We start from the raw sequence: 24,773 nt of genomic DNA, 5'->3' as shown, positions 1-24,773 counted from the left end.
ATCACGGTTACTGGCTGTGTTATAGCGCCACCATCAGGGCTGCCTGGGAACATCCTATAGGCTTCATTCTGGGAAACTAGATGATCTCTGTTAGGTTTTGTTTTTCTATAAAGGCAAAATGATTCATGTAAATGTTGGCACACAAAACAGGAAGTATTCGTCACCTTGGTAACTATCTGATTGACCTTTGCCAGGAAAGAGAAGTTTGTTGTCTGCCTTGTTAAGCCACATTTCCCCAGCAATGACAGAAACAAAGCACATAAAAACATCATAAAAACTCCAGCCATAATGAAAACGGATAACAGCAACCAGATGCTTAAAATTTACCAAAATTATTGCAATGTAAAGTATTGCACGTTATATTTTATACTTTGCATCAATATACTTACGTTATCATTTTTAATGTACATTTTCTGGATTAATGTGTACCTTTACGTGTTACAGGTATTTCTTGAAGATATATATGAAAGATATGAAAATAAACAAAAACATTAGCAGAAACACAAATCTGCATGTAGAAATATGTTGTATTGTATTTAAAAGTTAAACGAAGTGATTATCGTATTTTCATCCTCAGAAATAATTAAGAATTTCCCATTGTTTCTGTTTCTCTTGTCCTTATTTCACCTCAGTTCGCTCAGGCTGGATTCCATTCCGGATGGCTTGTTCCCTCTCGTTTCTCATCATCCTAATATCTCGCTTCTAAATAAAATGCGCAACAGTATAAACAGCATTTGTACACATGTAGACGAAAATAAATTGAAATAAAATTAGATTTTTCCCAGGGTAATTGCACAACAGCAAGCTAAGGAATTAAAGAGTTATGATGGAAAAAGGTACGGAACGCGGCCAAAGCTGAGTCTACCACACACTTACAGTGGGGGAACGTCGCCCTCTACTGGTGGCGTTTTAAAACTACTTCATGTCATTATGGAATTATCAACTTAAAAGTCGGTGTTGCTACATTTTATTTTTCTCTTAATCTGTTGTCTGCTTAATTTTTTCATTAAAATAATTTTTAATTTAAATTTTAAGCAATTCATTTTAATAATGTAACATTTTTCCAAGCTAGCTGACGTTGACAGTGAAAGCGAAAGTAAAAAATGCTGCTGCTGGGTTTTCAGGGGGAAAACCAGCCATTTAATGTACTTTTCTCCGTGTGTTGGTTGTAAATAAGGAGACCAGAGAGCAAAGAAAAAGGGGTCAACCATGACGGATTTTTCTACCATTTATAAACTGTCTATTATTGCCTTCATCGGCTTTATCCAAGGTAAGCTAAACAATGTATTTTCTTCTGGTTTACTGACCTGATGAATTTCAGGAAACATGAAGTACGTCTGTGGATGCAGTAACTGGACACTATGTCATGGCTAACATATTGATTCCATTAAAAACCGAGTTTAGGCTGACTTCACTTTATTCTAAGTAATGCAGAACCGCTCAGTTTGCATCAAATGCAAAGCATCCCAAAATTAATAAAATGACCAACGCATTCATGTTTAATATCAAAGATCCATATGTTTGCCGAATTAAGCCTAACACTCCCAAAAATTGTACAAGCCTAAAATGACTGACTCTGGAGTTCGCTCTTTGCTTTAAATGTAACTAATACGTAAAATTGGGTACTTATGAATGACGTCTGGTTTGCTGCGTTTAACGTCGATTACTGCCAAAAATATCCCCTTATCTGTTCAGTTAAAGCTAAAGTCATTAGAATTATTTTGTAGATTTATAAAGAAACATTACAATAAACATTAAATATTATATTAAATATTCAACAGGAAAAGCAGGACAGCCTAGCTGGACTTGGGAAGTGTAAAAATAGAAGTTAATAAATCAAACGTTTTTGGCCTGGAGAGAATTACACTTTTACTTTTCTCTTTGAAGATCAGCTTTTATTGCTAGGGATACATTTATAACTGACAATATATTTCATTACAGTTTTCTCCCAGGGACTGCCTCTAACAGCTATTAACCTTCAGTTCATCTATTGACTGGTCTACCAAAGATTTTATTTATCAACCAACTAATAAAATGTAAACAAAGATTTGCACTTTCAAGACCTTGAAATAATAAAAATATATATATATATATATATATATATATATATATATATATATATATATATATATATATATATATATATGTGTGTGTGTGTGTGTGTGTATTTTTAAAGCTGAGAGATGTAACAGCATGGTTGCTTAAGTTTGTATGCACCAATAATCCTTTATTGGTGCTTCTTTTGACTTAATTTCAGCATTTAGCATCTTGTCAATATTTACCTAATCTACCTGGCAGAACTTCATCAGAACTGTGAGCTGATCTAAAGTCCACAGTCATTTTAAGCCAACGTCAGATCTAGTTCTGAACTCTCCAAAGGCCAACCCAAAAGTTTTTTTTCTTGTGTAGTCTTTCTTTTCTTGATTTAAATATGAAGATTTTGATCAACTTGACCCCCTTTTTTGCTAAAATTAAAAAGCTACAAATCGTAGTTCTAGGTCCTTTAAAACATTTTTATTTTAGCAGTGTCTTAACTCATTGAGAGTAACATTATGAAATCTAATTGTGTGAAGGCTGCAGCTGCAGCTGCCCAGTGATGGAGTGCTGGTTCGTTCAGGAGAAACCAGGCAGAGGAGGAGGACTGACAGGAGCCACAACGCAGGAGAAATCTCTGCTTCACATCAGGACCGACAAACAGAGTGATGTCACAGGAAGTCAGCGTGATCCGTCTGACATCGACCCCAACAGAGTTTATGTTATAACAGGTCAGTTCAACATGAATCCAAAGATATTGGGAACAAATATCTGTTTGGTTTCATCATCTTCCTGATTATGTTTTGTGCATAAATAACAAATGTTCTGAAATTGCGAAATTGCATGAACCTTAGAGAAAGGTGACTATATTTCTGGGAGATGTGCTGTTATTCTTCATGATTATAATTATTCCCAAGAGTCATTAAATGACTACACACCATCCTGAGCATCACTGTCTGCAACATAAATTTAATATTTATTCTCCATATTTCTGCAAAAATCAGAAGTGTGTTCTGCTAAATCCAAGAAGAAAACCTGCTAATTACTGGAAAAGACTTGAAATGACAGTTTTAGGTTCCATTTCTAGCAGGAAACCAGAGCGACAATAAATGGTTTAGATGTTAGAATAGCCTAGTCAAAGCCCAGATCTAAATCCAAATGATTATATCATGGATTTGTTTTGCAAAGAAAAACATTTCTGAGGTTCTGATTACAAATTTCATTCCACACCATGTGTCAGTTTTGTTCCACTTTGCCATTATCCTGTACTATAAGTTACACTTATCAAAAGGATCCTTATGAAATACTTTTGATTTATTTATTTAGTTTTTCAAAAACTAAAAAGAATATCTTCTCACTGAGATGAAACCAGAATGTTCTGAGCAGATTTTCATCTCCTTTTCGTTAACCCTGAGTCTTTTCCCCTCAGACCCCTCTGCCAACCTCTGCCACGCCTCTCTCAACCCCCCCAGAGGCTCCATCCAGAAGCCGCAGTGTGAGATCAACCCGTTCCTGCCGCAGCCGTCCAGCCTGAACTGGGTCGCCTCCCTGACAGAATCGGCCCTCAGCCCCGTCTACCTGCAGGCCGACTGGTTCTCATCCTCCTTCCAGGGCCTGAACCAGCAGATCGGCGTCTCCACCATCTCCAGAGCCCCAACAGGAACTAAAGAACACGACGGTAACCAGTTTCCTCATCAGCAGGGACGTGTCTACGTTTTTATTGTTAGGGGGGAACAAACTGTAGAAGGGGGCTAAAATAAAATGATATCATCTAAATGCACTGCAGTGGGTAAAAACTTCAAAAACAAAACTATTTATTCAACCAAACAAAACACATGGATCTGTTTAGCATCTGTAAACAATTTTTTTAGTCACACAGTTAGCCTGTTTAGCTTAGCGTAGCTTGACTGTATTCAATTCTATTTTTAACCCAGTTATGCTAACTCTGTTCGGCTTATTTATTAACTTAAAGTGAAAATTATTGAACCACTATAGACTAAAATTAGCAAACAACTGTTTGATGACCCCTTTTTCTCCTTTATGAAGGTTTTTGTGCAGTGATCTGAAGCTACTTTTTATTATCATTATTAAACATCACATTCACCAACCTGCCAGTGGGACTAGAGATGAAATTAGCCACTTGGCTATGACCTCATGTATTTCATGTAATTGCTAATTAACATGTAATGTCCCATGTAAAATAAACTTGAAACAATCAACAAAAATAATAATTATTGGCTGTTGTAGCAAAACAAAATGAGCATTCCTATCATCTATTGACATTTAGTAACAATGTGATACAAACTGAGTGGCTGTCTCCTCCCTCCCTCCTTCTGACCCCCTCACCCTGTGGCAGCGCCCCCTGCTGTCTGATTCATCTGAGCTTCTTGTTTCCTCAGTCATCCTGAGCATCACCAGCAGAACCATGTCAGCCAAGTCCAGACTCGGGGAACCGGTCACTCTGGACTGCAGCTTCTGGGTCGACCCGTCCACTCCTCTGTCTGAATCGGGTTTTGCGGTGGAGTGGCGGTACCAGACCAGAGGGGACGGCCGGCTGGTTCTGGCTTACGACGGGAAGTTGGACCGCCTGGCTGATACTCATGAGACCGGAGCGTTTCTGGACTTTGAGGCTCTGCATGAGAGAGGAAACGCCTCCCTGGTTCTGGAGGAGGCCAAGGTCCGACACTCTGGGACCTACATCTGCACCATTTACCTGCCCTACCTGCTGGCTCAGGTGGCGATGGAGCTGGAGATCGTAGGTGAGGGAAACACCTGGACAGTGAGTAGAGATTAGGACTGTTAATGCATGTAATTAGTCTAAAAAGTTTAATGAGTTAATGTTAGATAATGCAGATTAATCACATTACCTATTTTGAAAAGCCATTTGAGGGTCACCTAGTTTAAAACAGCGTGTTACACGGTCCTGTACTTTGCTCAACAATGCAGAGTCACAAACATGCCACAGCGTTTTAGGGCCTTTTCTAAAGAAAGTTTCTGAGATTAATTAAAATTTTCAGATGTTTTTCTTGCAAAGTTTTTACTTTTCAGAATCAGAAATTTCCATGTTTTTTGACAGACAATGTAAGATTTTGTTACAGTTTTGAAATCTTGCATTTTTACATTTAAGCTTTAAAAGTTAAGCATAGAGATTAGTTATGATTAATCACAGTGCTAGAGTATAATGTGATTACATTTCGTAACTGATTGGTAGCACTAGTGGAAATAATCTTAAAACAGTTAAATAATCCCCTCTTTCCTCTCCTCTCCACCCAGAGCCTCCGTCTCTCTCCATCCATCCGTCCCCGCTGCCCCTCGCTGTTCCGGGTCAAACCCTGAACCTCCAGTGTGAAGCTTCGGGTTTCGCTCCCCTGCCTCTGGAGCTGAGCTGGGAGTTTAAAGGAGCCGATGGGAAGTCCAGATCTCTGGGATCAGGCAGGATGTCGGGACACCGGCAGGCCTGGGACGGCACCTTCAGCCAGAGCAGCCGGCTGGACCTGGACACGTCCAAACTGGACCTGGGTCGAGGCGGAGAGGTCACCTGTGTGGCGGTTCATGCAGGAGGAACTCGACGGGCCAGTGTGACCCTCAACGTTATCGGTAAAAACCTGGAGAAACACCTACATTAAAATAAAACATCTTACCAAGTATTTTTGTCCAACTTCTAGTGCAAATACCTAAACACACTGGAAATTATGTAAAACTGACTTACAAGGAACGTTTCAGCCAGAAATAGGAGCTTGTTTTATAACAATAATTCCTTAATATTGATCAAATGTAGGAGCTTCATTAGCAGATAATTTCACTCATAACAATATTTTTCCCATGTGTGTTAGTTTGTTTTATTTCAATTGTGCTAAAATATTCCCACTAGAAACTCGACCAAACGTATTTGGTAAGATTTTGAGTGTACTGAGTAATTTAATCAGATAAAAACGGTTCTTCTGCTCTTTATTAACACTTCAGTTTGAGACTAGAATAACAATCAATGCTCTGCAGCGTTATTACCTCTGTTGAAGCATCAGAGAAGCAACTGTTGCTGTTCATCAATCAGGGAAGGTTTATAAAAAACATATTCCTAAATGAAGTAGATATTCATATGAATTCAACCATAGTTGCAAAACTCAATCAGGTAGAGTTACAATGTTCAGTTTTAAAGGTCATTACAAAACAACTAGAAAAAAGCTGAGCAATTATGGAGGGTTTGGAAGGATTGGAGGAGAAAGTTCCTCTTTAAAAACAATTTGGCCCCACAACTTAGCAGCGCTGCATCTGACTGAACCAAAACATTTCTACATCAGCGTCCTTTAGACAGAAAGGACATGGAGATATTTAACAAAAGAACAGAGAATATCAGCTCTAACATCTCATATCGGGGATTATGATCAGAGCTCATTCAGCAACAGGTCTGGTGAAGCTGAAGATTGGGTCAAACTGAGCCATCAGATGGACAAAAATCCAAAAAAACAGGAGCAAATCTGCAAAAAAACAGCTAAAAATGAAAAGAACCAATGTGTCTAGTCAAAGCCCAGATCTCAGTTTTATTGAAATGTTGTGTTGGGGCCTTAAGAGAGTCGTTCAAAATTATGGCTGTACATATGAACTAAAAACATATTTTAAAGAAAAAAGGCTGAAAATCTCTTTAGAAACTGACAAACTATTCAGAGTTAATGTTGCTAAAGGCGATTCTACAAGCTAATATCTCGTGGCTTACACACAGTTTTTCTGTTTGGCTTCATAATATGTGAGGTCTGCTGTTTGTTTTTGAGAACAGGGAACATTTTAGAAAATATTACTGCTAACTACTAACATCCACTAACATTTAGACAATTCTCTGAGTAAATTAAACTGTTTAAAAATGTAATTAACATGATAAGATAAGATAATTTATTTGTCTCCCGTAGCAGAAGACCAGGAAGCAGGAAGCAGGGGCAGGGCTGCAGTACAACAATTAGAACAATACTTAAAAAAAAAAACAATAACAATAAATACATAAAAGTAACATCAATACAAAAGCATGAGGAGCCCCTCTTCCTGGCACAGGAGAGCTCTGCCATCTTGCAGATAAGAAAATCAGTTTGGATTTAAATAAATGTGTTTTTATTCTTCTCAGGGTTCAGCAGCCCCTCCATCGAGGACTCCATGGCGATGGTCGGCGTGGCGCTGGTTCTCTACGGACTCATCAAGTTTGTGTCATGGAGTTTTACTGGTAGGAAAACAGTTTTCTGCTATTTGAATAAAATAAAAAGCAGATTTACTTTTTATTTGTTCTTAATTCAAAGTTTCAGAATTTTATGGTGATTAATATTTTAATATTTTTCTGCTTTTAGGGTCAAATAAAGCTGATGGAGAAGATAAGGTAATAAAATTTAGAACATGTTTTTATAAAATGTGTATTTGTCCATATGCCTGAGCAGGTTTTTATGAAACATGGTGTGACCATGTTTTTTCTTCTCCTTACAGAAAGAAAAGTAAAGATGACTGAAGTCGACTGATTGGAAATTTGTTGGACTGGTGAAACTTTTCATACCTTCGTTGGGATTTTAGCAGCAGCTCCACGTCTTCATGCAGATTCTCCTTCATTTTTCACATCCTGCAGCCTGGTGTTTCATCTGTGCAGAATTTAATGCTTGTATATTTCTAATGTGTTGTGGTATGACTTTCCTGTTTGGGGGAAAATGAGGAAATTCATCATATTTGAACATTTGTACTGAAATGTATATATTTGGCATAATTACTTCTTTGTTTTTTGAGTTTGTTACAAACACTGGAAATTGGCCACAAAGGAAAATATAATTTAGGTTGATGCTTTCAAGCTTTATTTAGTGAATTTAAGGCCACCCACTGAAGGTTAGCTTCAGTTTATAACATGATGTTGAATTTATTGGTCCTTGCTGACGCTCCGACCGGCTGATCTGATTGAAGAAATATGAAGAATACTGTACAAGCAGAGTTCATCAATTTAATCCAGGGAAACTTTCACTGTTTTTGAATTCTGCATTTTCTCTGAAATAAAAGTTTTTTGAAACAACCACTTGTCTAATTTCCAGTCTTTCATGGTGGAGCCTTTAAAGATTAAATGCAGAAAAGTGTATGATAATGTTGCTGTCATGAATTTGCAACATTTCATTTAAGACACAATGACAATCATGTTTTAAACAAGGACAAAAATTTCAAAAATAAAATGAAAAACTTTTCATTCTGTAAATAATGAGGTATAGAGGCACATTACAAGTCCATCATTCTACATAGAACAGGTATGGTAAAATGGGAAACATTTAAGACACCAATGTTCAGATGAAATAAAAATCTAAAACTTCTATCTCAAAGTGACTAGAAGTGACTCATTTGACTTCCAATCAGAACAGAAAAATCCTTTAAGATGATATGAAACATCAAAAACAAAAAAGTAAACCAATCTGCTATTCTATCTGATATCCTCTGGTCAAGAATAACGTGTGAAGTTTTTTTTAAAACTTCACACTTAGATGCAACGCTAAATTGAATATTTTTGGTTCTGAATTAAAACTTTACTTAGCCGAAATATAGTATATTTACATTTACCAGCTGCTTGCTGTTCCCGGCATTCTCCAGCAGGTGTCAGTAAAACACGTTTACAGCGAAATGGTACCCCAAATAGAACTCACAGAATAACAGCCCCTATTCATCCGTCCAATAACGGGCCGTTTTACTCATTGTGTTTGATGTATCCACCAATCAGAGCCTTGGATGTTTGCCGTAGTTTAGCGGGTCTCGACTTGACAACATAGCCAAGTTTACAAGCAGTGTGTGTAAATGTAGCAATTCTGATGGGATTTAAATATTATATTGTGTATTTATTTTATTAGTTAACTCTACAATACACAAATATCAACACGGTTTTTGTAGTTCAGTACTGCCTCTCTGCCAGAGTATGTTAAAATGCTAACTAGCTGCTAATGCTAATATGAGCTAACTAGAAGCTTTTTATTCTATGCTGGGAAGCGGTTTCTGCCTTTATTGCCATCTCAAACAGCTCCCAAATAACAGGTGAGTACATTATAATGTGTCCTAAACGAGCTTTATTAGCGGTACATTTTGTCTAGGTAATGGTTGTCTTTAAGTCTTCCACCAGTTTCACTTTTTAGTAAAGTTTCTGTTTCTTATTCTTCAACTGTATCTATCTGTTTAATATAACTGTCTCTGGGGTTATTTTTATTATTGACCTCACTGTCATTCTGACACAAATGTTTAATTAGTTATGGCTTCCAGAGTAAACAGCTTATAAACCTTTTTAAATCTCCATAACCAAATTAACTTTTGATGTCTCCGTAAAAACAAACAAAAATGTTCTGCAGCATATTTGTTGTTTTACATCAATCTTATTATATTTACTCTTTTTAACTTCCTGTAGTTATTTGAGCTAAGATGAGGTGTATATTTTTGTTTAAATTAATTTTGCTGCTCTTTTGAAAGAATAAATATTTTAGGAGATGCACCAACCAGGCTGCAGGTTCCTTCATAGAGTTGGTAGTTTGAATCCAGTCGTAAATAAGGAATTACAAAGTATACAGATTTATTGTGTCTGGTGTTTTAAGAAATTAAGGAATTCAGTAACAAAATCACATTTTATTTTTGTTTTAAGAGCTTAAATGCTGGGGATTATGCCTCTCAATCTGCACTGAAAACTAAAACAATATGGCACTAACTTTAGATTTGTTTCATAAAACTCTTAGTTGATGCTTTATAATGTTGAACAAATTATCTGTCATGAATTATCTGCCTTTGTATGGTCAGTTTAGATGTTATTTAAATGATCTACACCAGCTATGCAAGTCAGTTAAAGGCTATTGTACAATAAAGCAGCACAGAATAGTCTGGCTTTAAACTATAAAACTTTAAGATTTTATGGGGGGGGGTTTCCTCTCGAGTTATTTAGTAATGTGAGTTTTTAAAGGTTTTGTTTAATAATTGACAATACAAACTCTATTGACAGTCTGTTTTGTTCATTACTCACAATCTAAAATAATTACACTCTAGGATGGATAAACTGTACCATCATTGTTGTCGTTTCCTAAATAAGGAGGTTCAGAGATGTATGCCAACCATCTCAGAATGTTATTGTCAGCCTGTTATTGAATTCAATAATATGATGCTTGCTTGGCGTCTTGCATTTTACTGTTGTGTTGATCATTTTCTCCCTTCTTTCATTTTCTGGATGCAGAACCATTCAGTACTTCCATGGCGGTGGCTCCCGCCTCGATGGCCGATAAGATCATAGTCCTTGATGATGAAGATGATGATAATGATGTAGAGCAGCGACCTCAACCTTCATCATCTGAGCATCGGGCCAGAAATGTGTCACCACCTAAAAATCAGCATCTGGTACAGACCCACATCACACAGTCACCTTTCAGCTCAGCGAAGAAGATTGCAAAAGCTCTGCAGGTCGAGAACCAGAAGCTGTTCGACGAGGTGAGAAAACGTTAAAATACTTTAGTTTTTATTCTCCATGGAGGTTTAATTAAAAGCTTTTATTGTTACTGTACAGGTGCATGACGAAAGTAGAACAGCTGCCACTGAACAATGCTTGTAAATATTTAAAAAATAACAACAGAATTCATTAGAGGAAGGTGTTTATATTATGTGGTCAAGTTTTTAGTAAGAGGTTCTGGTGGGTCAGCAGTTTAGAGGAAAAAACTTCAAGCTGTTTGTTTTTCTAACCGACTCTTTAATAAAACATTGCTGTGTAACAAACATGTTATTATACAAATATGTGTGTAAAAAGTTTCATTGTTTTTAAAGCTGTTTCTCCAAGGGTGTGTACAGGCTAGTTAGAGATGCTTTTCACTGTGAATGCAAACAAAAACTGACTTCATCTCCCTTAATCTGTCTGGTTGGACTTCCTGTGAACTAAACAGTCTTTTCCATATTTGGCCTGTAGGATATTAGGACAACATCCAGTATGCAAAGATGTTGCAGTGACAATTTATTTGTGATTGACAGAATTCAGCTTTAAGTTAATTCCAAACAAACTAATTATGAATGACTAAAAAGCTGCTTCCTGCTACATCTGATGTTTTAGAAAAGAAACACATGACTTGTAGTTTCTTTAATGACTTCACCAGAACGTCTTGATGATGATTTCTGCTGCATTAAACAAAAAGAATCACCAATAATATTAATGGAGAACAAAAATGTATCTAGAATCAGTTATTGTAGTCTGGGTAGTTCTCTGTTATGTTATTTATGAACGTGGCCAATATTGTGCAGCTCTATTTCATAGGTAACCTTTTGCATAATTTCCATCTATTTGTCATTCTAATTTATTAAAATGCTGCTGTCAGGAAAAGCTTGGTTCTGATCAGGATGTTAGCAGAGTCCTTAAACACAAGAGGAAATCTATTTTAAAAACCCAAACTTTTTAAACAGCTGTGCTCCATTTTACATCATTTAGTCTTGATTTTAGTGATTTTAGTGTTTGGTTTTTGTTTTTCAATCTTTTAGACATTAATGAATCATCATCTTGTATTCATCTGAAACACTTGGGTCACATATTTTGTTTTTAAATAGTTCTGTAAATTAAATGACTTGATTATAAAATCCCCACGTAAATAACCTTTAACCTCTAAGATCAGGTTGTTTTGTTTTATGATAAAAAATCAGTTTCTGCTTCAAACGTCTCTGCAGAGGTGAATAATTAGTAACTCTGTCTCTGATTGGCAGATTTAAATTAGGACTTTTAAACTGTTCAGATGATGCACTCTGTGTTATTCCAAATATTTTTATTACATTGTTGTCTAGTTATTTTATTTTTATTTTTTTCATAAATTTGGTGAAAATCTTTGTTTTCTTTTGCTGTTTGAAATGATTTTGGCCACATGAGTCAAATTCAAGGCTCATGGGCCGAATCCGGCCCACCGTAGCTATTTATGTGGCCATTACTTCTAGAAATTTAAGATAACAGTTGGGTTCTTAGGTATTATTTATCAGTCAGATCAAATCAGTTTTTACTTGTACAGTGCCAGATTACATTAATGTAAAAAGATGTTAAATATTATTCAGTTTAAGAGGTATTCACTGAATACAGACAATGCTAAGATGTTTTAAGTATTTTAATAGTTTTATTAATATTTTATCCCACCATCGTCCCTTTAAGGAAATTCATGATCTTGAAGAGGACCACAGTGAAAATGAGTTTGAATTTATTGAATTTTAAAAAACTGTTTGAAGTTCTCCTGTTCTTTCCTTCCTGTTTGCTCCAGTTTGTGCAGCACTGCACTCCTCACACCAACGACTGCCCAGAGGTCCTGACCTTCCTCCAAACCAAACACAGCAAGGCCTGTCCGGACTACCTCTGCTCCGTGGAGTTCAGGAACGCTCTGGGTCAGTGTCTGACTCAAGCTCAGGGCAACGTCGGCAAGACATTCGTCTACATTAACGAACTGTGCACCGTGCTGAAGCAGCACTCTGTGAAGAAGAGGCAGACCCTCAGCAAGGCGGAGCCCTCTGCTTCTGAATCAGGAAGTCATCTGTCTACCTCCACATCGCTCAAAAACAAAGATAAGAGGAAAGGCAGGACGGGGGAGGAGGAAGATGGGGTTCAGTCAGAGGAAGAGGAGCAGCCTTCCACCTCAGGAGAGCCGGGAGAAACCGGAGAGGAAAAGCCAGAAGCTGACAGGAAAGCCAGGAGGGCGCTAAGGAAACAGGTCAGATCTGCTCCTAAACACGGCTGCATGAAGTAACTTTTTATTTCAGAAAAGTGAATAAAAAGAACAAAAAAGAAACAGATTGTTTTTGTGTGTGTCTGAATTTCAGATTGCGTACCTGGAGAACCTGCTGAAGCTCTACAACGATGAGATCTACCGGCTGCAGCAGGCGGAGCTCAGCTTAGACGACATGGAGGCGGAGGACTCCACCTACATCCAGGAGCACAAACTCAAACGGAAGGTCTGCAGACATTTAACAGATTCACTCACAGATTCAGGCTGCAGTCACAGCAGGCCCTGATGCTCAGTTCCAATGTTTCACTAAAGTCAGACTTTTTGTATGGTCGTTCATACTGCTAATTAAATCCGACCACAATCTGGCTTCTGTGTGAACGGCTTCAAAGCGACCCGCAGGAGCAGAAGAAAATGTTTACATCACACCAGCGCATTGTTTATGGAAGCAATAGTGTTTGGAGAACAGTACAACAGTATCGTCACAAGATCATAACAAGACGAAGGAATCTAATAAACATGAAGCCCAGAAGTTTGTCTCACATCAGTGACGTAAAAACAATCAGAAGTGGATTTTTCTGTGGGGCTTGAAAAGTTTATAACTGGGCCGGTCAGGCTGCCATGACAAGTGGGATGTTGGTCACATCTGGGTCAGAACAGTGGGTTTGGTTTGTTTTAAATCATGTTACATCTTTTCTTCTCCTGCAGATGATGAAGATTTATGAAAAGCTGTGTGAACTGAAAGGCTGCAGCTCACTAACAGGCCGAGTGATTGAACAGAGGATCAGATACGCCGGAACCCGCTACCCAGAAATCAACAAGAGGGTGAGCTGATTGAAATCATTTCATCCAGAAGAAATCCTACTGACTGATAACCTGGATTATAATCCCAGTTCCGTTAGTAACGGTCCGGTTTGTGCTGCACAGATTGAGCGCTTCATCAACAGCCCAGGGACCCAGAACAGCCCTCCAAATTACTCAGACATCCTGCATCAGGTGGTGCGAGCAAACAAGCGCCACGGCCTTTGTTTGACCGCGGAGCAGCGGGAAGAGGTCGCCCGCGAGGCGTTCACGGAGACGGGGAAACGCGTGCAGGAGCGGCGCCACCTGGACCTGGTCTACAACTTCGGCTCGCGCCTCACAGACACCTACAAACCTGGTGAGACCCGGAGTTAGTCCTGATGTCTGGTAGAGCAGAAGAAGAAGAAGAAGAAGAAGCAGCGTTGGTGTTTCGTTTTTCATATCAGCACAACGGAGAGAAACTGAGTTTAAATCATGATTTCCATGAAGAAATGAGTCACAGTTATGGCCAGAAATGTCTTTATTAGCAACATTAGCTGTTTAAGAATTAGGGTTGTGTTATTACTACGATGTCAGAGCAAACTATTTGTGCGAGGAATCACTTGGAATATTTATGTCCATGATAAGAGGATCTGATGTAATTATTAACCCTTACAGCAGGAGTTCACTGGATCATTTCCACCGGCAAATAATAAAATCCCAATAAAAGGAAAAGTTTTTCTCTGTTTCGATTCAAAGCTAATTAATCCATCAAAGATTTAATTTTTCTTATATCTCCAGACGATTTTCTATTTATTCCATTTATATATATTTTGGTCAAATGCATTTTCTGCAGGGGAATTTGAATCTTTATCTGACTTCCTCAACCAAAATGACTCTGTTCCCTTGTGTTGCAACAAGGGAACAGAGTGACAGCAGTAAAAGTCATGCTGACACTTTTTAAGTTCATGATGCTCTTGAACTGATTGCACAATATATGAAGTCCAGTGTCTTTATGTGCAAAACGAAAAATGACCACTGGATGCAGCTACGGCTCATCCAGCTACCAGCATGATGCAGCTGAATGCAGCTTCCTCAAATGAAAGCATTTGAAAAACATTTGTATTATTGTTGCTTGTTTTGCTTTTTTTAAAGTCCTTTTCCTTTCATCCTCTTTTTCTTTCCTCTTTTTCCCTCCGTAGCGACTGACCCGGCTCTGACGGACTCGACTCTGTTGAAGAAGCTGCGCTCCAACAGGATCGTTGCTTTATCCCGTCTGGAGGAAGTCATCGATAAATACGCCGTGCAACAGGATACGGAGGATAACGAGAAGCTCAGGATGGACAAGGAGGTGAAGGAGGAAACATGAACATTTCCAAATTAGTTTTTAACTTTTTAATTGGCGCAAACGTCATGAAGTTTGAGATTAGATGATGTCACATAAAGATAGAAAAATATGAACAAGTTCAAAAACAAATTTAAATCCAGCAGATAACTGAATCTGCTCTATTGCCAGAATGAAAAAGTAGGAGAGAAATCAAAGACCAAGCAGGTAAACGGCGTGGCTCAGGATGAGGAGGATGAAGAGGAGGATGAGGATGAATCGTCAGACCCGGACATAGAGGACGAGATCGAGGCCAGCACTCAGCAGCACGGAGCAGGTCAGAGTCAAGACTTTATTCTGAGTTTTAGATCAGAGAAATGACCTGATGCACGTTTTCCTGCATGAAGAGACAATAAGACATATTCAGTATCAATAAATGCATAAACATGCATGATGTCATGGGAAATTTCACTTTTTAATTTATTCTTTTCAAAGCATCATTTTGAGTTAAGATGAATCATTTTGCACTGAATCAAACTTTGGCATCATGAAACATTGATTTGATCATTTAAACCTCTGTAACCATCCAGTCCACAGGTTGTTCTCATCCTGCAGGAATCTGCATGAAGGCTCTGGATTGGTTATTAATTCTGTCAACTTTAGGAACAAAATTGATTCATATTTTCACAGTGAGGTTCCATCTTTGTTTTCTTTTTCAGTTTTTCTCTAAGCTACCCATTAAATGGCAGCATTGCTGTTACACTTCCACATTTTTTTATTGTAACACGTAGAAAGGAGGATTTTTGCTATTTTAGTGGGTTTCTAAAACATGAGATCATAGATCCATGTAGAAGACGAATATCTTGTTCAGTAAATCTTTTTTACTTGCAGCATATCAGCAGAACTCTGAACTAAATGTGTATCTGTTTGCAGCCACTGGATTAAAAACAGTTCATTCTGAAAGGAGTTCGAAATGCGCTTTTATCTCAGAATGATTCAGTGAGGTTCCCTTTAATCACTTTAAAACATTTCTCTCTGTAGAGGATGATGATGATAATGAGGAAGACAACGATAACGAGGCAGACGAAGCCGTCGACGACGCCGACAACAAGGAGGATCAAACTTTGGATGAGACCGGAAGCACAAAGGATGAAGACGATTCGACGTCCGATGAAACTCAGATCTCCCCGATGTCCGACATCCGGTCGCCTAGAGACAGCCCCAGCCAATCAGAGTCCATGCAGACCGACGAACAGCAGCCGTCAACCAATGGGAGCCCAGCGGCTCTGCAGCAGTCTGAGGACTTGTCCAATCAGGCGTCAGGCGTTCCTGTAACAGATGACCCCACAGCTCTCCCATCATCCCCTGCAGCAGCAGTAACCAATGGGAATCCTTCGCCGGAACAAAACACCGTCACAGTGGAACAAAGCGACACGCAGACAACCAACGGCACGTCTCCGGTTCCCAGCCCGAGAACCACGAGGAGCCAGAAGAGGAAGAGGGAGGAAATGATGTCATCAAACTCCAGAAGCACAAAGCAGAAGATGAGTTATGACAGGTAGGACGAAGGATGAAGATGGACCAGAAGTATTTAAATCTTAGGAAACATTCAGAATAAACTGTCAGGAAAATGTTCCATAATTTGAGCAACACTTTGTTTTATTTTGATTCACTTCTGATTCTCTACGTTTTGTTCTTCATCCTCCTCCTCCTCAGCGATGCAGACATCCCTCTGGACATGGGCGTCATTTGCTGCGGTTCTCCACAGAAGGAGGAATCGTCTGCACTCGACACTCCCACCAAGAACCCGACCGTCAGCGTTCAGTCGACGCCGCCGCCCAAGAAGAACAAGGTGCAGAAACAGCTGATAAAACGAAAACACAGGAAAATAAAGAAACAAAGACTCGGATACAACCTGGTCAATGTAGAAATCAAGATTATTTTACACAGTAACTCACTGAGTCGGGAGATCAGTTTGATTTATTACTTTTAATAAAGTATATTTGTTAAGAAAACCTGTCAAAATAATTTTATTAATCATTATTAGTGGTTTTGATTTGAGCTGAAATCAGAGGAACAAGGCGTGGAAACTGGACTAAACAGGAAAAGTCACGCCGCCAGTTTCACAGTATTTAAAACAAAAACTGATCAGTAATTATTGATATCGACTGATATAAAATGTTTACATGGTGATACGTTTATCAGCCGAATCGTCCAGGTCTAGTCTGGACCGTTTGGTGGAGGTTGTCTCCTTCTGGTACCAGTTAAACTCTGGAGCGTTCTGTTTAGTGATCGGACCTCAATCCGACTCAGGTGTTTCCTTCCAGCTTGAGTCAAATGCCTTTCTGTAGCCGGTTGCATTATGGGATGCAGTAGAGTAAGCAAAGGCTGGACGTCTTTTTCTTAAAGCTCCATGATCCTTTAAGACATATTTTTAAAATCCTCTCAGTGCCTGAAATAGTAACAGGATTACATTCTCTGTGTTTTATTAGCTTATATCACAGCATCTGTGTTTATATTTACATCTGGTTCTTCTGGACCAGTAAACGGTCCAGATCGGTTCTGGTTCACTTGGAGTTTTCTCTGTGTGAAAAGAAGCAGAACCACCAGAGAAACTGTAGATGTGAAAACTGTCCCAGACTCAGTCTGCAGAACAAGCCTGCATGTTTGGTTCTGCTGATAAGAGAAACTATCATCTCTGAGTCCAGAACCTCCCAGAATCATCTTATCGACCCAGACTGTTTGTGTTGCTGCTGATAAACAGCTGCTGATTCTGCAGAGTCATTGAAGGAGGCAATAAATGCCAAATTACCCCGTTATTTACCCCCAGATAACGGCTAACAGTCTCTAGACGGGGATCAGACAGAGCTGCGTCGTTTTCTGTTTGCCACATTTCACTGACACATGCTGGAGTTTCTCAGATTAAAACATTCAGTCAAATCATATTTATCAAATTATTTTATCTCCATTTCTGCTCTAATTCTTTATTTGACCCAATTTACATAAATTTGCTCCCGTTCTTAATTGTTTTTGTCTCTCATGTTATAAGAGAGAAAACAGCAAATATTTTCAATAGAAAGCAGCTGATGACTGTATTTTACTTGAAGGTTTATAGATTCCTAGATTCCTGCTTTTATTTAAAATTCCTAGAAATGAGGGTTGTAGCTTTGATTTTATAGATTCATGTCTTAGTGTTTCAGTTTTTACAATTTAAAGTGACCAGAAAGAGACACAATTAGAGAAATATCGAATAATCAGTTTGTAAACCTGCAGTCTGGGATCAAATGGTTAGGAGCTGGAAAAACCCACTTTTTTCTAGGTCAGTAAACACCTCACAGCTCTAACAGTAACAGTGAGATTTGAAATGAAATCAGAGAAAGAACGAAGGAACAAATCTGGTTTTTCTTTCATCTAGAAAGTAAACTATATTTTCAGCAGAGGAAAGACAGCTGTTCATGTTCAACAGGAAGTGGAAATAATTACAGGTTTTATATTTAAAAACGGGGCTCGTTTTCATCTTGTAAGCTTTTTAATCTGTTTATTATAAATCTTTTTCTCTGGCCGCGTCTGTTTCCAGGTTAACGTGGCGACTCAGTGCGACCCAGATGAGATCATCGTCCTGTCGGACTCGGACTGAAAACAGGAACACGTTGATTTTCCAACGGCTCTCCTGAAAATGGAATGACCTCTGCTGACCCCGGAGAACTGGAACTAGATGATGATCAGGGTGCAGTTTCTGTTTTCTGCTAGCAGGGGGCGCTCTCTGATTGGTTTTCACTGCAGACCAGCTGACACTTTGGTGGAGAAGAGGATTTTCAGTTTCTGCAGATAGGAACTCTTCATCTGATGGTGATGAAGAGGAGGATGAGGATGTGAGCTGAACGTCGGACATGTTGAGTTTTCCTCCTGGAAGGAGCTCAGTTCACAGAGCAGCTCGTCTGTTTACATTTTCTACATCAACTCTAATTTTCCTCCGCAGACAGCAGAGGGTTTGGGTTTGTATAAAACGGATTTCTGATATTAATCTTCCTGGTTTCCTGTTTGTGCTGCTGGAGGCGACAAACTGCGAGGTGATTGGTCAGATGTTTGACACAGCAGCAGAAATACGTTAGTCTCATTTTTTCCTTTTCCATAAAAGCAGATTTTACCACATAAACAGCTTCCAGAAAGCTCACATTAAAACACCAAAACAATCAAATTTCAACCTTTTTCATCAAATATTCCATTTACATTTTTAAATTGCTGTAGATTTCAGACTTTGTTCTCCCTCTATTGGTTCTTCTTTAAAAACACGTAAAATCACATAAAAAAAATCAGGTTTAACTATGTAACAGAGTCTGTGGAAGCATCTGATTGTTTAATAAAAATTATATTTACTAACAGGAAGGAATATTCTCAATTTGTTTCAGCTTCTCTTTATGTCTTGCCTGCGATGGTCTATCAGGGCCCAGCAGATTGAAAAAGGAGTACAATTTTGCCAACAAAATCAGAAAATTTGAGATCAATCTCAGACATTTCCTCAGAAAAACAGAGACTTTTCTGAGTTTGAAAAGTTGAAAATTTTCCAGAAAAAATCTGGAATCTTGAGATGAATCTCTAATTTCTAGAAAAAAACTTGAAAATGAACTTTTGGAGTTTCAAAAGTCAAAAATCTTGGATGTGGGATGTTTTTTGTTTTCTAGAAAATTTCTGAGATTCATCTAAACATTTCTGACTTTTTCAAGCAAATTTTTGACAGAAATATTCTAGAAATAAACTTGAAAATGTCTGGGATTAATCTCAGATTAATATAATTTTTGTTTTCTTGGAAATTTTTAACCTTTCAGGCTCAGACATTTCCATATTTTATTCAAGAAAATTTCTGGGTAAAATCTAAAAATTTCTCAATTCTTTTCTGGGAAATGTAGACTTTTGTTTCCATCATCAATCTCTCTAATACACCGTGGTACTTGTGGTACTTCGCCCTTCTGCCCCCGATACTCAGAGCATTAAAGTAGCCAACACTGCCACCTGCTGACGGATGTTTGCAGCTGAATGTTTTCACACCAAATGTAAGAAAATAATTATTCCTGGATGCTTTGCATAAAATATTCCTTAAAATCTGATTGACAGATGGAAAGTAACAATTTACATTTTATGTTGATCCCTCATGATCTTTTAATTCTATTAGAAATTAGACATTAAATCTCCAGAGGATCCGTTTCTTTTTTAGGGGGTTAAAATAAAAAACTTCTTCCTTAATAAAAATTGCATAATTTTTTTGTCCAGTTCAAACAGAGAAACAGCTTGAAAACATTCATTTGCTGAAGGAAGGCAGCAGAAATCACATTTTAGATTTCATAAATGATGGTTTATTTATCTAAATGAAGCTTAAATAATTATTAAAACTCGGTTAAAGATCTCAGATGGTATAAAAATATTGATCAATTCCTGTTATTTTTACCAAACGTTAAACATTTCTTCCCTATCATCAGAAATCCCTTTATTGTTTATATTTCAGGGTTTTTATTCTATCCTGCTGAAAGAGCTGAACTTTCTGGTTTATGTGTTTTGTTTTGTTTTATCCCTGGAATATTTTTGAAACATATTTTTGCACTTTTCATTTTCAGAACCCGATGAATAAAGTGTAATTTATGGATCTGCTGTTGTGCGTCTGCTGGTGGGTTAGAATGTCTGCAGGGTTTTTATCCCAGTAATTCTTGTTTTTTTTCTTTATTGATTAGATTTTACCTTCCAGGTGAATTTCTCTTGTTGGGGGTATAAGCTCTTCTCAGTGTGTCAGGATGAAGATGTGAACCGTAGTGTTTCTGCTACAGACTCTCCATCTGTCCAGGGGAATTTTCTTTCATTCACTGTGAAATATTTTCCTTTTTTTACTTTGCTATGAAGATAAATAATAAAAATTGCTATAAAACACTTTCTGTGTCTTTCATTCTTAAATAATGGGAGTTAGATTTTATAAATCAATGGAGGTGTTTGAAGATAATTTACAAACTGATTAGTGATGGAGCATCTTAAATAATGAAATGTAAATTTTCACCCCTGTGGTGGATTTCTGCTATTTTTCCCATTTTTTGTCCCATTTCAATGTTTCTACTCTTAAAACTAAAGATTATATCAGACTACACAATCTGAGTAAAAAATAGCTTAATGATTTATCTTTCCAGAACAACCTGGCACTGTGTGAAAAGTGGTGGCAGTGCAGCAACAACTGACATCATGCATTTCTGATAACCGGTAATGAGTTTTTTATTTATTCAAATTGAAAAATACTTTATTAATCCAAACAGGAAATTAAATGTTATAATTTGTATTAATTTAAAATATGTCTCTGGAGGAATTTTAACCTGCTCTGCTTTGAAGAATTGCTTTAATTCACTAATATTTTAGAACACAGAAATGTTCAGTTTAGTCTAAGAAAATTTCAATTAGACTCTAAAACCTTCATTTTGGATATTTTCAGCCATTCAGAGATGAACTTTGGGTGATTATTTAGAACCGTAACCCAAATGGGCTTCATGATTTTTGGATTTGTTCCTGTAGGATTTTCTGTTAAAAAGCAGATTTTACCAGGTCTAAAAGGAAAACCGATTAAATCAATCCAGACCAAAGATCATTTTTTAAAATAATTTATTAGTCCATAATATCAGTACATGGAAGAGGTTAATATTGATGCACTGGAATATTTTACATGATTAGTTCCACTCTGTGATTTTCTGTACAACAATCAGCTGGTCAAATGAAGGAATTCATTTACAAAAACGTGAAATGATTTATTATGATTTTAAGTGGCAGATTTTAGCTTTATGAAGTGAGCGCTCTGTCTGCAGGAGAACATCTTTGAAACAACAAGCTGCACAAATATTCTCAGATTGTTCCTTTAACCTTAAACTGATCAAATTATCTTTGGTTCAGGGTGTTTTCTTATCTTTATGATTTTAAATAAGTATTTTTGTTACTGCATTTAAAACACTCCATGTGTTGTACAGATATCAGTCTTTACTTTGACTAATCCGACTTCACTTCTCACCCAAATATACAAATTATGTTGTGCTTGCATCATGACTCACATTAATCTCTTTATGCAAATGTTAACAGTGTTGGTGCAACATGACAGGTTCACTGCACTCATCAGAAACATTTCAGACATTCAGTTTCCTCTCTGATGAACACCAGAGGACCAGATCTCACCAGTCAACCATCAGGTGTTTCACTGAGGCTCAGACCAAAAGCTGTAAACCAAACTAAACCTTCACAGAAGGCAAAACACAAACTTACAGCATCTTCAAAGTCTTCAGAGGTCATTTATAAAATAAAAATAATATTTCATCCACACCATGAAATAGGTTTCTGCTTATCACATATTGAAAAGTTGATGTTCACATTTCTATTTCCAGGTAGTAACAGTACCAGCGACGGCCACAAGGGGCAGACTGCTGCGAAGAAAAATATTAAACACAAAGAGGAAAAACTGCTTTTTAAATATGCGTTTAGTGTTAATATGTGTGATATGTGCTAATATATTAGCGTGTTTCTGTCTTCATATGTAGCGGATTCCTCCAACTGAGAGAATCTGTCTGAATATAACTAAACAGCGCCCTCTGGTGGAGAACTCATGGCTCTACAAGTACAAAACAAAATCTGGTGAAGATTCATTCCTGTTGACGTGGTTAGCATGCTAATTATTAAAATATGATAGTGCTTAAATTATGCACTTGAATGTATCTTATTCAATGTATGAATAAAATTAATGTAACGGTGTCTTGATTAATTAAAGATAATTAAAAACTGATTTTGTAATGGAAACAGATACAGAAAACTCACAATAACTATAGTAATGCCGGATGTCACCAAACATATTATTATACTTTAACACAGTTTCCTTAAATATGCAGGACAGAGGTGATAAACTTACCAGAACGGAGCTGGTGAAACGATAAGGTCACATTTTAATCAGATTAGTAAATATGCGTTTAAAAAAAAACAGATTTGTTTTTATCTCTGTGTCTAAACACACGAGATAAAGATATTTTGAAACATTCCCTAAGAGCTGACACATTTTGTTCTTTAATTAAATCGTTTAAATTTTAAGATTAATGATACTTAAGTGACCTTTTAGACTTCAAATATATTACATTATTTCTTCATACCAGAATCAGTACTTGAACACAAAATGAACCAAATCACAGCTTTTCCCATCAAAATGCACTTAGACAGATATTCAGTCATTATGTCTGAAACAACAATAAAACACAAAATTTATAAATCTAGTTTATATTAAATATGTATATTATGTATTTGAAACAAGGTACAATAATCTACTTAGTTTCTCTAATTAGGCCAAATATTGANGCCGGATCCGGCCCGCGGGCCGTAGTTTGGGGACCCCTGGTCTAAAACATTTTAATTTAGATTTGATGTCAATAAATTCAAAAAGAAAAATCTTGAATTAGAGGATTTGGTTTAAATTTAAGATGGTCATTTTTATTTTAGAGAAATTGAATAGAAATGTTGAAAGCTGCTGAGTTTAACAAAGAAAAACCAAAAAATAAACCTGCAATTAAAAGACGTCTTTGCTAAAAGATCTTCTAAAAGCAATAAACCTGTGAGTTCACCTGAATTAAAGATTAACCCTCCCAAAGATTTTATTTGAAGCTTAAGTGATTGTGACACATGGGCAATGCCATGTGTGGAGAGGGGAAAATGGTGAGGTAATACTATATAACTACTAAATTCTTACATAAACAATGTTTTATGAACTTTTGAGTTAAATACTGTTGGATGATTGATGCTTTTTCTAAATGGGTTGAAATAGTTCCAGCAAAGCATGCAGATGCTTTGACGGTAGCTAAGGCTATTTGTAAAACTATTATCCCAACACATGGTTTTCCAGACTGTTTATAGTGACAATGGACCACATTTTGTAAACCAAGTGACACAAAACATGGCTACTCACTTGGGAATGACATTGAAAAACCACTGTGCCTATCGCCCTCAGAGTGCAGGGCTGGTGGAAAGAACAAATGGTACTGTGAAAAGCAGATTTAGAAAATGCATGGCAGACACTGGCTGATCCTGGCCAGAATGTTTAGATTTGGTGAAACTCTATATGAGAATCACCACCACAGCAAATGGTCTAACACCTTTTGAAATAATTCATGGGAGAGCTTACAGATTGCCTCTGTTTGCTCCAGACTTACAGAAAGCTGATGAAGAACAGACATTAGCAGATTATATGATCAGGACTCTTAAACTGAAGGAAGTATCCAGAGCAAATTTACTGCCTTCTGATTCTCTCCCTCTGCAGGAGGCAGCTCCCATCGAGCCAGGTGACTGGGTCTACATAAAGGTCAAACGAAAGAACTGGGTGAGTCCACGGTGGGAAGGACCGTTCCAAGTGCTGATGACCACACCAACAGCTGTAAAAATTGCTGAAAGATCCAGCTGGATACATCTCAGTCACTGCGAGCTGCAGAGAGTTGGACCCCTAATCCGGAGTAGAAAGGAAGTTCCGGGCTGCAAAGGGGTTCCATTTTTTAGGGTGGTTCGTCTCAAACCCGGTGAAGAAACGCTTAAGATTCTCACTCTTTAGTTTGGGGGTTCTGACATCTCTGCGCACCGAGCAGCAATGGGGACTCCATATGCCAGATGGATCTTCTACTGCGCTGTGACTGCAGCATGTCTGATGTTTGGAGGAGGAAGTGACCTCACTTTCCGCCCACATGACTACAGCACCAACAAAGTTTACACCTACTGCGAAATTACACCGGATTACATCAGCTGCATTGCCTGCAGGGGTCAGAGGGCGACTCCAGGCTGCAGAGTCTGGAAGGACAACCCAGACTGCAACAACTTGTTTCAGGAGAGGAGTTTCAACATCACACATCGGACGACAGGAGACAACACTGTGCAGCGCCATAGTGCCAGGAGACTATGGT

At 37.8% G+C, this 24,773-nt stretch overlaps 2 protein-coding genes across 3 annotated transcripts; both read left to right on the top strand.

The window, feature by feature from the left end:
• The first annotated feature begins 1,007 nt into the window (after positions 1-1,007).
• On the top strand, positions 1,008-8,062 carry tapbp.1 (TAP binding protein (tapasin), tandem duplicate 1). 2 transcript variants are annotated; one of them, XM_007564291.2, is made up of 8 exons: positions 1,008-1,270; positions 2,574-2,765; positions 3,464-3,712; positions 4,434-4,793; positions 5,308-5,631; positions 7,145-7,240; positions 7,362-7,390; positions 7,495-8,062. In XM_007564291.2, the coding sequence occupies exons 1-8, from the start codon at positions 1,210-1,212 to the stop codon at positions 7,504-7,506; spliced, it is 1,323 nt and encodes a 440-aa protein (XP_007564353.1). In that variant the 5' UTR covers positions 1,008-1,209; the 3' UTR covers positions 7,507-8,062. The 2 variants fall into 2 exon arrangements, with proteins under 2 accessions (XP_007564353.1, XP_016533022.1); XM_016677536.1 differs by having other exon boundaries at positions 7,145-7,241; positions 7,357-7,390.
• Positions 8,063-8,741: 679 nt separating this feature from the next.
• On the top strand, positions 8,742-19,221 carry daxx (death-domain associated protein). The gene is made up of 11 exons (XM_007564290.2): positions 8,742-9,060; positions 10,235-10,485; positions 12,276-12,719; positions 12,829-12,960; positions 13,440-13,556; positions 13,659-13,890; positions 14,714-14,862; positions 15,028-15,172; positions 15,877-16,393; positions 16,552-16,687; positions 18,413-19,221. Exons 2-11 carry the CDS (start codon positions 10,252-10,254, stop codon positions 18,470-18,472), a joined length of 2,166 nt encoding a protein of 721 aa, XP_007564352.1. The 5' UTR covers positions 8,742-9,060; positions 10,235-10,251; the 3' UTR covers positions 18,473-19,221.
• The last annotated feature ends 5,552 nt before the right edge of the window (positions 19,222-24,773 follow it).

The sequence above is a fragment of the Poecilia formosa genome, unplaced genomic scaffold (assembly GCF_000485575.1).
Source record: "Poecilia formosa unplaced genomic scaffold, Poecilia_formosa-5.1.2 Scaffold158, whole genome shotgun sequence".
NCBI classification, from domain to species: domain Eukaryota; kingdom Metazoa; phylum Chordata; class Actinopteri; order Cyprinodontiformes; family Poeciliidae; genus Poecilia; species Poecilia formosa.
The sequence above is the reverse complement of the archived record's forward strand: the minus strand, read 5'-3'. Positions and strand labels throughout refer to the sequence as shown.

Coding starts and splice junctions, on each gene's coding strand:
- daxx (XM_007564290.2), top strand. CDS start 10,252: ATGGCGGTGGCTCCCGCCTCGATGGCCGATAAGATCATAGTCCTTGAT. Junction 13,557..13,658: donor ACCCAGAAATCAACAAGAGG/GTGAGCTGATTG, acceptor TGTGCTGCACAG/ATTGAGCGCTTCATCAACAG. Junction 15,173..15,876: donor CACTCAGCAGCACGGAGCAG/GTCAGAGTCAAG, acceptor TTCTCTCTGTAG/AGGATGATGATGATAATGAG.
- tapbp.1 (XM_016677536.1), top strand. CDS start 1,210: ATGACGGATTTTTCTACCATTTATAAACTGTCTATTATTGCCTTCATC. Junction 1,271..2,573: donor CTTCATCGGCTTTATCCAAG/GTAAGCTAAACA, acceptor AATTGTGTGAAG/GCTGCAGCTGCAGCTGCCCA. Junction 7,242..7,356: donor GTGTCATGGAGTTTTACTGG/TAGGAAAACAGT, acceptor TATTTTTCTGCT/TTTAGGGTCAAATAAAGCTG.